Source organism: Mauremys mutica, chromosome 13 (genome assembly GCF_020497125.1).
Source record: "Mauremys mutica isolate MM-2020 ecotype Southern chromosome 13, ASM2049712v1, whole genome shotgun sequence".
Taxonomy (NCBI): domain Eukaryota; kingdom Metazoa; phylum Chordata; order Testudines; family Geoemydidae; genus Mauremys; species Mauremys mutica.
Genome location: NC_059084.1, coordinates 42,983,723 through 42,997,131, shown reverse-complemented (window position 1 = coordinate 42,997,131; position 13,409 = coordinate 42,983,723). Strand labels below are relative to the sequence as shown.

Below are 13,409 nucleotides of genomic sequence, written 5' to 3'. Positions count from 1 at the left end.
ACTGATGATCTAGTATAAGCTGCACCCTTATCCTAACCCTTCCTTCACATTTTCTGAGATAAGATTATAGTCTTTTCCAGTCTCTTCTACTATTGACGCTCTTCAATTGTCTCAGTAAACTGAGCCTTGGGTTCCTATCTGGCTGCAGGGCTGCCCAGAGGATTCAGGGGGCCTGGGGCAAAGTGTGGGAGCTGCGGCAGTTGTACTTACCTCGCGGCGATCCGGGTCTTCGGCGGCATTTTGGCAGCTGGGGGCCCTTCAGTTGCTCCGCGTCTTCAGCAGCACTGAAGGGCCCCCCACCACCGAAATGCCACCAAAGACCCGAACCGGTGCTGGGCCAGGGCTCGTGAGGCCACTGCGGGGCCCGGGGCCTGGGGCAAATTGCCCCACTTGCCCCTGCCCCTGGGCGGCCCTGTCTGGCTGCCCACATCTTACAGTGATTCTTGGTTTATTTATTTATTTTTATTATTCCCTTTCACAGAAATTAATGTGTCTCCTGGTCGGTAATTTCTCCTACAGATGAGATGATGTAATCTCCCCAGCTATTTCTGCTGATGGGAATCTGAAATTATTGCCTAGAGGAAAGTTAATATTAGTTTTTAGAAAGGAAAAAAATGATCCAAAGACAGTCTTATTACTAACCTCAAAGGGGAAGTCATGGAAAACAACTGATGCCAAAGGGTAAATAATGGAGACAGGAGAACCGTTTTCTCCAAAGACAAAGGAACAGAAAAAAGGGAATGTCTCATTTCAAAGGAAATTAATGCACACAGATCTCAGTGGAAATCTCTGTTCATCGGATATATGAGAGGAATAGATCTGCTAGAATACTAGAAAAAAGGAACAAAGATCAATTCTATTTTATAGGAAGAAAAAAATTAAATGCTGCCAACTTAAAAAATTCTTGGATAAAGCTCCCAGGACAGTGTGATCTCTGGACCTGGAACTTCAAACGTGGGGAAAGAAGTCCCCGAAGCTGCCACGTGAACAACGCAGAGCAGCGCAGGGTGGCATGTGTTCAGGTGCCCCCACCTCCGCTGCTCTGCTGGCATGTTGTTCCTGCCCTCTGCCTTGGAGCCCCTGTTAGTAGCTCCTGGGAAACTCTCATTTGCTGTGTAAAGCCGGGAGGGGGGTAGGGTTGTTCCCCTCCCCCACCTCTTCTCTGCTCATGTACCCCATCTCCGCAGAGCAGGGGAGGGGGGACATGGCTCAGGAGAAAGAGATCTCAGCTGATGCAGTGTGAGCTGATTGGTGGGAGTGCCTTAAAGAGACAGCGCACGGTCTCTCATAGACTTCCCGAGCAGCCAGCACGCACATTCTGTCTCTGTCTCTCACACATACACACCATTTGTCTCTCTCTCACACACATACGCACTCTTTGTCTCACACTTACACACACAGTCTGTGTCTCACTCACAAACACATGATCTCTGATTCGCACATATATACACACTCTCTGTCTCACCACACACACACACACACACACACATACTGTCTCTTTCAGACTCATCTCCCAACATGTGTTGTTGTTGTTAGTTCCTGCAATGCATGTATATTCTTTTAATTTTATCTTTTCAAAGTGCAGATGTTGTAATTTTTTAATGGTCTATGCATTTCATAATTTTACTTCACTATTATTCTTAAATTGAATTCTTTGAGCAGTGAATTCTAAAATGCCTAACCTGTTCTGAATGGAGTAATTATCCATATGGTAACTTTTTAAAAATATATATTATATCTAGGTTTCTTGTTTCTACTGGTAGCACACATCCTCACATTAACTCGATATTGGTGCACATTACAAAATTAATTCCATACATAGATGGAAGTAATTAAAGGGAATATTGACATGAGAGAATATGCTGTCTATGTTGGATGGGAAAGGTGGAGGCGGATTGCTGTGTTATAAACAGGAATGTCGTTTGCGACTGTTTATTTTGACAGTGGACAGTGGAGACATGGATCAAAGCCCATATCAGACTTGGAGAAAATAACTGTTCCCTTTGCCCCTAACCCTAGCCCTAAGGAGACCCTAAGTTTGGAGACTGAAAAAAAACACTTTGTCGTCAATGACTGAGAGTCTTTCCCTTAAGTACAAAGGACTTTGAATCTGGCTCATGATTGTAAGATACAAGATGTTGGAGCATTGGAGCTATAGTGAGCTAAAGAATGGTTTGGCCTCTCTTTTGAATCTAGTAACAGGATGACAACTTACACAGTAGGGGGCTGGGTGGGGATGGGGAGTTGACTCGTGGGTAAGAATTGATCTGATGATGAGCACAAACCAGTCCAACAGATACCATTCTCTCTCTAATTATATTACAACCAATGCAATGTTACGTAGTGTTGATGAATTGTATAGTAAATTGTTTCACCCACTTTGGTTCATTATAAAAAATATTCAAGAGACCAAATAATCAATGGTGGTCAAGTTTACTGCTATAAACCAGTAATAATATGATACAGGAAAAAGAAAATAGGTGACAGGGAATGGATCACTTGATGATTACCTGCTCCATTCATTTCCTCTGAAGCACTTGCCATTGGCCACTGTGAGAAGACAGGATACTGGGCTAGATGAACCATTAGTCGGACCCAGTATGGCCATACTTGTATTCTAAATATGAGAGTCATTCATTGATCTTTCTTAGGCATGTTTTGTTATAACCCATCTGTAATGAGTTCACCCTGGGCCGCTACTTGGAACTGGAGTTCTCCGGTGCACTCTGACCCACCAGTCTGGGCTCCCTCTCACACTGCGCTGCTGTCCTACATTTCCTCCAGCATTCACACAGGTAGGGACACACCCAGCTGCAGTTACATGCAGCTGTCTGACCAGCCACTGAATGAACCAACAATAGAGAAGCTACAGTCAAGATAACCACCAGTTTCCCAGCCAAAGACCCCAGAGCTGTACCGCCCTGCTCTGGTCAAAACACTGACCGGTACAAATTTGTTACCCAGTTCACTTCTCCGTTCATTGTGGAGAGAAATATGCACAGTTGTGCTAACCCAGCTGATATTTTTCCCCAGATACTTCACTTAAAGGCACACTGGTTTAGGTGAAACTACAGACAGGTTTATAAACTACAAAAGATAGACTGTAAGTGATTATAAGGGACAGCAAACAGACCAAAGCAGATTACCAGCAAATAGAGAAAAACTCAAACTAAGCATAAAACTCTGGTTAGATTGACTATGCACGAGCAGTTTCTCACCCTGACTGATAATACCAACAGTCTGGCGATTCTCATGGCACAAGCTGCATTTGCTTTGCTGTTTGGGTTTCTGAGGTTTCCTTACACAGACTAGAACTTGCTTTAACCTGGGTCCAGCACTTCACCAAATTCTGTCTTTGTTCCTCAGTTCTTTCCATCTGTTCTCTTGTGTGGGCAGTGAAGAAGAACCAAGGATATCACTCCCTGTGTTATATAGCTTTAGCATCGAGTGGGGACTGTTTGTTTCAAGTTTTGATTCCCAGAACAATTTGTGTCAAAACACAGAGATCTCAATATGGTACCCAGAGTCATGTGGCCTGATCCCCTGTCCTTGTAGAGTCATAGCCACCATTAACTACAGGCTCTCTGGAATGTTCTTAATAATAATTATGCTATAACCATATAATAATAATAGCACTTGGAAGAATATGGTGGGCAGTGTCACAATGTCTACTTTTATTTAATTTCCCCCTGGATCGAACAAGCAATTATATTCTGTTTTATATGGGGGGTGCCTGAGCAGGTATTTTTCTTTTCTAAATCAGATTATTTCATTTTGACTGTGCTGCTTTAATTTTCACACTGATGATCTATTGCCAGCTGCACCCTTACCCTAACCCTTCCCTCAGATGTTCTGAGATAAGACTATAGTCTTTGCACTACCTTTTCCATTCTCTTCGACTATTGATACTCTTCAATTATCTCAGGAAACTGAGCTTTGGGTTCCTATCTGTACGCCCGGATCTTAGAGCGCTTCTTGGTGTCTTTTGTTATTATTCTCTTTCACAGAAATTAATTTGTCTCCTGGTTTGTAATTTCTCCTTCAGATGAGATGATGTAATCTCCCCTGATATTTCTGCTGTTGGGAATTTGAAATTATTGCCTAGATGAAAGTTAATATTTGTTTTTGGAAAGGAAAAACAATGGTACAAGAACAGTCCTATTACTAACCCCAAAGGGGAAGTCATGGAAAACAACTGATTCCAGAGGGAAAATAATGGAGACAGGAGAACTGTTGATCCAAAAGACAAAGCAATAGAAACAAGGGAATGTCTCATTTCAATGGAAATTAATGCAGACGTAACTTCTGATCTCAATGGAAATCTGGGTTCATATTATATAGTTGATGAGTAGATCTGTTAGACTAATAGGAAAATAAGGAACCAATATCAATTTTTTTTTATAGGAAGAAGAAAATTAAATGCTCCCAAGTGAAAAAAAAAATCTTGGATAAAGCTCCCAGGTTAGTCTGATCTCTGGAGCTGGAATTCCAAAGAGCAGGCCAAGAAGACCCCTAAGCTGCCATCTGAACAAAGTTTTAATTCCTTGATAACATTGGCTGTGGATTTTGCAGGACCCTAAGGGAGTTAGGCACCCAATTGCCTTTGAATGTCAAAGGGAGTTGGGCACCTAACTTTTCTATGCTCTTTTGGAAATCCCCACTTTGATGCCAAATGGCCTAACTTGCACCCATCTTTCTGGTCTTTGCTGAAAGAGCAGGGGGCTGCTTCTCCCAAAGTGTGAGGGACTATACTTTGGATGTGGGATGGGAAAGGAGGAGGTGGATTACTGTACTGTAAAACGTGAATGTAGCCCATATGAGACACGGAGAAAATAACTGTTGCCTTTCCCCCGTACGGGGCCTGACAAACCCCCTTGTAATAAATGGCTGAGGCCCTGGTTAGGCTGCCACTTTACAGCGCTGCAACTTTCTCACTCAGGGGTGTGAAAAAACAGTGTCAATAATTGTGACATTCTATACCTTGGGAGGAGCATACTGTAACCCCATATTCTTCATTTTTATATAATCTTAATCTTACTTATAAGGCATGCCATGTAAGGTATCAGAGGAAAGATCTGCTGAAAGTCATTTCTCTAACCATATGTGTATATCATTAATGCATATGAAGTTATGAGAATTGCATTGTATGGTTGCCATTAAAATATACTGTTAGTTGGGGAATTAGCCAGATATTAGCTTCCCAGAGGCAACAGCAAGAAAAGTAACCAACGCCTGGGTGGGGTGTCAAACAACCCATCAATAGCCATTGTCCAGTAAGGAAGCTACAATGCAATGACTCACCTGAATGAGGCCACACCAGGGGAATTGCTCAACCTTGCTGAGTGGCTCAGAAATGCCCCCAGACATGCCTGGACTTGTGCTTCCCAAGCACACGGAGTGGGGTTATAAAACAGGTAGAGTGAACACGTACTGGGCCTTTCTCCTGCCCCCAGCTATGCTGCAAGGAACCAAGACACTGAGAGGAAGACACAAGAACACAGGAACATGAGAATGGCCATATTGGGTTAGACCAAAGGTCCATCTAGCCCAGTATCCTGTCTACCAACAGTGGCCAATGGCAGGTGCCCCCAAGGGAGTGAACAGGTAATCATCAAGTGATCTCTCTCTTACCATCCATATCCACCCTCTGACAAACAGAGGCTAGGGACACCATTCCTCACCCATCCTGGCTACAGCCATTCATAGACTTAACCTTCATGAATTTATCCAGTTCTCTTTTAAACCCTGTGATAGTCCAAACCTTCACAACCGCCTCAGGCAAGGAGTTCCCCAGGTTGACTGTGTGCTGTGTGAAGAAGAACTTCCTTTTATTTGTTTTAAACCTGCTGCCCATTCATTTCTTTTGATGGCCCCTAGTTCTTATATTACGGGAACAAGTACATAACTTTTCCTTATTCACTTTCTCCACACCACTCATGATTTTATACACCTCTATCATATCCCCCCTTAGTCTCCTCTTTTCCAAGCTGAAAAGTCCCAACCTCTTTAATCTCTCCTCATATGGGACCCGTTCCAAACCCTTAATCATTTTAGTTGGCCTTGAGCAGTGCAAGATGGTATATTCCTGGGGTATGGTGCTGGGACCTGGGGGGATTTGGCTCTGGTGCCTTTCTCCATGAGATGCATGAGTGGCTCCGGAAGCATTCATGTAATCTACCTGGGTGTAGGACTCCACATGCTGTTGTGCTGAGTGATCACAGCACCTGGAGGGGCTTGCTGCTGATCACTAGCACGGCATTGTGAGAAACAGCCCAGGCTAGAGAGTATTCAAGGGGAACAACAATGCACCAGTGCTGGTAGCTACTCCCCTCATGGGGGTGTTTTTTTACACTGCTGGGAGACCTCTCTCCTAGCTTTCGTGCCATGACTACATAGTCATGGTAAAGCACTGCCATGATAGCATGATAGGAAGTGGATTCGTGGGGAGGTATTGATCTGATGACATTCACAAACCAGTCCAACCAATACCATTCGCTCTTTTATTGTATTACAACCAATACATTGTTACTTAATTTACTATACGATAAATAAACACTAAGTAACAATGTATAGGCTGCAATATAATAAAAGAGCAAATGGTATCAGTTGAACTGGTTTGTGCATGTCATCAGATCAATACCTCCCCACGAGTCAACTTCCCATCACGGATAAATAAATACTGTTTCACCCACTTTGGTTCATTAAAATTATATTCAGGAGACCAATTAATCAATGTCAGTCAAGTGTATTGCTATAAACCAGTAATAATATAGTACAGGGAAAAGGTTCTGTATGATACCAATTTCCAAGGAAGCCATCACTTGCTGTCATGTTACATTCACCTGATGGAGAAGGTGAGCTCCCAAATTTATACTGCTATTCCCAATTTTTTTATACCTGTCCTGTTTACAAGTAACAGATGCCGGGTACATCATTTGAAACTAATCACAGTTACACCTTATTTTCTGGTACCATGCTGTACCCCTTCTCTCCTTGGTTTGAACTGATGCATTTCAAGTACCAAAGGGGCATGAAAGTACCTGCTAGGCCTCTCCTAGGGCAGTACAATCACATGTTTTGTTCTCTTTGGGTTTTTCCAGTACAGACCTGTGAAAACAATTTCCTACCCGTCGTTAAAATAAAATAATCATCTGTCCTGTTTTGGACAACTGTCCAGTCTACTTCAGTCAAAGCTGACATAAGATAATTCAAGGAGTTATGGAATACTTATCATAAGAGAATAGGAGTAGAGATAAAGTGTAGGCCAATTTAAGCTACATAACCGCTATATTATTTGTGCTTAATGTACACTAATGTACAGATGGTTTGGATAATCCATATTTGCCTAAATCATCAAAGTGCCAGTTGGTGTTGTATTCATAAGCCATGTATCACCAGGTCTTTAGAGATATTAGGTGCCTGACAATTAGAACTGAGCAAAAAATTACATTTTTGTTTCAGTGGCTAAATAAAAAAAATCCAGGAAAAAATGGGTTTGTTTGGAACCAAGGGTGGGCAAGCACCCCTCATCCCCGAACTCCACCCACATAGCAACTCTGAGTTTACGGATATCTCCAGGGACAGGTGACAGGTGAAGCAAAGAGGTGCACAGGCTTTGGAAAAGTTTCTAAACACAATTATTCTTTACGTAGGTTGCACAAAAATATACGGTGGTAGAGAAAACAATAAAAAACTTACATGCATTTCCCTGCCTGAGTTTCCTCACCCATCTGGGGCATTCTTAGAGCTTGTTCAGGAGTCCTTTAGGGTACCCAGGATTCCCATTCCTGCATAGTTGTAACAACCAGGAGGTGAGAGGAACAGGTAGAAAAGAGCTTTTGATTCTCTATTGTGCACGAGATTCTCAGGATGGCACACACACCAAAGCTCCTCATCTGTGATAGAGGAGCACAAGTCTCACACTCCGTTTTAAAATGTTACTTTTTTTTAAACTTTCTTTTTTCTCTTTTTTGTGTGTTTTTCTTAATATTTATATTTTTTTACTTTGTATTATATTTTACTTGCATGTCCTGTTTTATTTTATTGTCGTTTATATATTTTAAGTTTTTTTTCATTTTATTTTCCCTTTTTATTGTTTTTATTGTATTTTACAATTTTTATTACTTTACTTTTTTCAGTTGTTATTATTTTATTTTTAAGTCTGTTAATATTTATTTATTACTATTTTAAATTTATTTGCACTTTCTATAAATGTATTATATTTTCTATTTTTTATTCTACTTTATGTGAATTGTAGGTGCATAGGGAATCTCCTAGCATGGGCCACCTAGTACAGCTCTCCTTTCCTTGACCTCAAAGGAATAATTGCGATCTATGAATTCTCACTAACCATCAGAGGACACACTGGGTACGAGCTACAGACAAATATAAGAAAGAAAGACTCCAAGGGAACTTTCAGTAAAGCAAGTGGGCTAAATATCTTCAAACAGCTCTGACAAATAAATCCCTTTGCAGATCAATTGCAACAGCCAGGGAAATGTCGTTCCAGTGCGCAGCCATTATGTATAAAAGCAAAAATTTGAAGGAATTGGGAAGCATATCATCGTTTTACAGGATCAAGTGGAAAAGCACAGAGGATTAAGTGTGAAGAATGGATGGGGCTATCCTGGTGTTAATCGCAAGAAACACATCAATGTTTGAGAGAAGGGCTAAATAGCAAGGTGCAGTATCCTTGCTGTATATTCACTGTAACCTGTGGGGAATCTGCTTTTGAAATTCTCTGTACAGAAGAAAGAAAGAAAGAAAGAAAGAAAGAAAGAAAGAAAGAAAGAAAGAAAGGAAGAAATCAAAGATTTCTGAAAAGCAAAGGGACTGTTGCTTTGTGTTTAGTGAAAGGGCTACCTCTTCTGCTTTGATATGTCTCCATAGCTCCATTGAAGTCTTTGTGCCCTGCCTCAGCTTATGCCAGGTGAGAGTTCTTTGGGCTCCAGCCCTGTAAGACAATCAGTGATTTCCCTTCACCTCTTAGAATCCAGACTTCATTTCTATAGCACAGCTCAGCACAGGGATGTAATCAACTCCATGAGGATACCCTAGGACATGAAGGAAGTGTGGGTGTGATTAACAAATTAGAGGATTGGGCTAAAAGAAACCTGATGAGGTTCAACAAGGACAAGTGCAGAGTCCTGCAGTTAGGACCAGGGCCAGCTCCAGATTTTCTGCTGCCCCAAGCGGTGCCAAAAAAAAAAAAAGCTGCACTCTTTGGCGGCAATTCTGCAGCTGGTCCTTCGCTCTGAGAGGGAGTGAGGGATCTGCCGCTGAATTGCCGCCGAAGACCGAGACCTGCCACACCAATAGCGGCTGGAATGCCGCCCCCTGGTATTGACCTCCCCAAGCACTTGCTTTTTAGCTGGTGCCTGGAGCCGGCCCTGCTTAGGACAGAACAATCCCATTCACTGTTACAGACTAGGGACTGAATGGCTAGGCAGCAGTTCTGCAGAAAAGGACCTAGGGGTTACAATGGATGAGAAGCCGGATATGAGTCAACAGTGTGCCCTTGCTGCCAAGAAGGCTAATGGCATATTGGGCTTCATTAGAAGGAACATTGCCAGCAGATTGAGGGAAGTGATTATTCCTCTCTATTCGGCACTAGTGTGGCCACATCTGGAGTATTGCATTCAGTTTGGGGCCCCCCACTACAGAAAGTATGTGGACAAGTTGGAGAGAGACCAGCAGAGGGCAACAAAAATGATCAGGGGGCTGAGACACATAAGTTAGGAGAAGATGCTGAGGGAACCGGGCTTGTTCAGTCTGCAGAAGAGAACAGTGTGTGGGGGGGACTTGATAGCAGCCTTCAACTACTAAAAGGGCATGGGGGATGGATCCAAAGAGGATGGAGCTCGGCTGTTCTCAGTGGTAGCAGATGACAGAAGAAGGAGCAATGGTCTCAAGTTGCAGTGCGGGGGGTCTAGGTTGGATATTAGGAAACACTATTTCACTAGGAGGGTGGTGAGGCGCTGGAATGGGTTACCTAGGGAGTTGGTGGAATCTCCATCCCTATCAGTTTTTAGGGCCTGGCTTGAGAACGCCCTGGCTGGTATGATTTATTTGGAGATTGGTCCCCCTTTGAGGAGGGGGTTGGACTAGATGACCTTCTGAGGTTTCTCCCAACCCTAATCTTCCTATGATTCTATGATTATGTGATATGTTTCCATACAGAGCTCCCCAGTCTGCAAGCGGGACCAGAAAAACCCTTTACACTCAGAGTAGTAGCTTGTAATTTTAACCCAGTTTTCAATACACCACATTCTAGATAAGGATGAATTACTTTGTTACAAAGTTTCTGGCCTACCGGGAGTAGGTGTCTGATCTAGGAAGAGAAATGAAAAGTCGTGATTCTCAGACGTGCCTTAACCATAAGACACCCATCCCTTGCTGGAAAACACATTCAGCATGGTGTCAGTAACAGACGTATGTTAGTCTTTAAGGTACCACAGGACTCTTTGTTGCTTTTTACATTCACCATGTATTGCTGTAGTTCCTGCTGCTCTGTGGCAGAAGCTGACAATTAGAGCTACATGAACCACTGATTTTTCAAATAAGCTTCATCACCAGGCTATGACGACATTCTCACTTGCTTTTCGTAGCCCAATGACTACTCATTGTCATTCAAGATGAGAATGAATAGTCATTAGGCCAGAAAGCAAGTCCAAGGATGACTGTTTAATCTGCTTGGTGGTGGGAGATGGAAGTACAACCCCCTATTTCATTATTTATACCAAATGGAACCACTTTAAGAGGAAAGAGAGAGAGAGAGAGAGAAAGCTTGTGAGGAGAGTGTTGCATAGCCCCGTGCACTTGTTTCCAGTGTGGGAGAAGACTGAATGTGGGTCTTCCACATACCCCCCGACCCCACCCTCCCGCACAGCAGCGCTCTAACCACCAGGTTAAATGTTATAAAGGGGGCAGGTTGCTGCCCAGCATCTAAGTCCTGAAAGATTTTGATTGATTTGAGTAAAGTTCATGAATCACTTTGGGCTGAACAAATCCACTATTCATCCAAACAGAGCCTGATACATGAGGCCATAATCACCATATATCTCCGTCTATGCACACTATATGGCCCTACATCAGAGAACTGCAAGTGAATGGTCAGGGGACCAATGGGCACCTAAACAGTTAAAAGGAAAACAGGGGAACGATGATATTTTTTGGCAAAAAACAGGGCCCAAAAATTTGGAGGAAGAATAAGAATACCAGGAAGACTCAGTGAAAATTTATTCTTTAATTTACTTTTATTCAAACCTTGGCAGTAAATATTTGTATGTGTATAGTGTTTTACTGTGTGAGGTGAGGGAGGCCCGTGTGATAGCATTTAGGTTCAGACTTGCAAAGTTGCCTAGTGCTTTTCGGTGCTCATTTCATGTTCGTTTGAATTCATTAATTTTATTTGGGTGTGGGAGGGCAATCAGGTCTTATGAGCTTTGAAAATTTTGGCCAGACATCTTCTGTTAGTATTTTATATGTATCAATATCTATATTGGTATCAGAATTGATATAGAAATAGATATGTTAATGTGGCCTTCAACCAACAAAGATGGATGAATAGGCAGGAAATTTCACATGGCAGGACATTGAGACTCTCAACCCTCCACAGACTTTCATGTTTTGGTTACCCAGCTACAGATCTGCAGAGAATACTGCACAACCAATTTTCTTCACTCACTGCAGTGGCAATATTGTTTACCTATTTTTCAGAGGCATAATTGACAACAGACAATCCTAATCACTGGAGAATGAATGTCATTGGTATCAGTTGGTGTGGAAGAGACCCAGAAGCACTCAAAAGATATTAAGCTCCTTGCAGAATTTGGGCACTAGTGTTCATGTAGGGATGACTGAAGCAGAGTGCTCTACTGAAACATGTGTCTTCTCAAAAAGAATGTCTCTTACAGTATCAAGTTTGTGTAAAGAAATGTGCATAATTTGTATGAAAGATGAATGCTAAAAAAGGAGCAGAGTAACAAAGAAAGAAAGAAAGAAAGAAAGAAAGAAAGAAAGAAAGGGGTAACCCTGTTCGCAAGGAATGAAATGGGCCATGTCTAAGAAACTACATCAGTGCATTTGCATTTTATACAGGCTAAATTTTTCCCTTTAAGATTCTATGCCTGTTTCTGAAAGCAACCCATATCAGAATAGTTTTTCTCAGGGACTCTTTGACCTCCTTGTTTCTCAGGCTGTAGATAACAGGGTTGATCATGAGAGTCAGGACTGTGTAGAAGAGAGAGAATATTTTGTGTAGGACCTTGGGAGTGTTACTTGTTGGAAACACATAGACAGTAATCAGGCTCATGTAAAAAATTGTCACCACAATGAGGTGAGAGGAGCAGGTGGAAAAGGCCTTTTGCCTCCCTGTGGTGGAAGGGATTCTCAGAATGGCAGTGATGATATAAATGTAGGATGTCAGTGTCAGTAGCAAAGGCACAAGTGTCCCAATGGTAGCGACAGTAAATGACGCCAGTTGATGAGTCTGGGTGTCACCACAAGACAGCTTTATCACGGGTGAAAAATCACAAAAGAAATGGTCAATTTCTTTGGAACCACAGAATGTTAATGGAAACTGGAAAGAATTTAGTGTGCCAACGACCAGAAAACTAAATACCCAGGACCCTGCCACTAGCTGGAAACAAACCCTGCCATTCATCAGAGCAGCATAACGGAGTGGATTGCATATTGCTAAATACCGATCGTAAGACATTGTTGCAAGCAGCAGATTTTCTGTTGTTGCTATGATAGCAAAAAAATTGTTTTGCACAAGGCAGCCCTTAACAGAAATGGTTCCATCCCCAGTCAGGAGACTGGCCAGCAGCCTGGGCAGGATGGTGGAGGTGTAGCAGGTCTCCAAGCAGGCCAAGTTCCCCAGGAAGAAGTACATGGGGGTGTGAAGGTGCTGATCAGCCACAACTAGCACAATGATGAGGATGTTTCCGACCATGGTCACAATGTAGATCAGTAGAAACAGCAGGAAGAGAAGGGGCTGCAGTTCAGGGGCATTCCCAAATCCTAAGAGGATGAATTCCATGACCAGGGTTTCATTTTTTCCTTCTGCTTTCTCCATAATATGTATCTAGTAACACAAAACCATTAAATATTAATGGAGTACACACAGTCAGGTTGTCCTGTCGGTTTCACTGCTGGGAAACTGGAGTAGGTAACCTCATAGCACTGCATCTTTCCACTGTCAATAAACAGAGGAAGACTCATATCGTTAAGAGGTTGATATTCCAATATAGGTGAACCAAGAGCATGGAAACCTAGTGAAGTACAGAAATGTCCCATCTAAGTCCCGTAAGCTCTCTGGAATTCTAAATAAAGACTTTTAAGCTCCAATTTTGAAGTATCTTTATCACATCAGTGTCACATCAACAAATCTACATGACATAATAAAA

The 13,409-nt window shown here is 42.4% G+C and overlaps 1 protein-coding gene across 1 annotated transcript; it reads right to left on the bottom strand.

Moving 5' to 3' along the window:
• Nucleotides 1–12,100: 12,100 nt before the first annotated feature.
• LOC123347389 (olfactory receptor 10A2-like) lies at nucleotides 12,101–13,078 on the bottom strand. Its single transcript, XM_044984804.1, has one exon. The coding sequence runs from the start codon at nucleotides 13,076–13,078 to the stop codon at nucleotides 12,101–12,103; it is 978 nt and encodes a 325-aa protein (XP_044840739.1).
• Between the last annotated feature and the right edge of the window lie 331 nt (nucleotides 13,079–13,409).

Coding starts and splice junctions, on each gene's coding strand:
- LOC123347389 (XM_044984804.1), bottom strand. CDS start 13,078: ATGGAGAAAGCAGAAGGAAAAAATGAAACCCTGGTCATGGAATTCATC.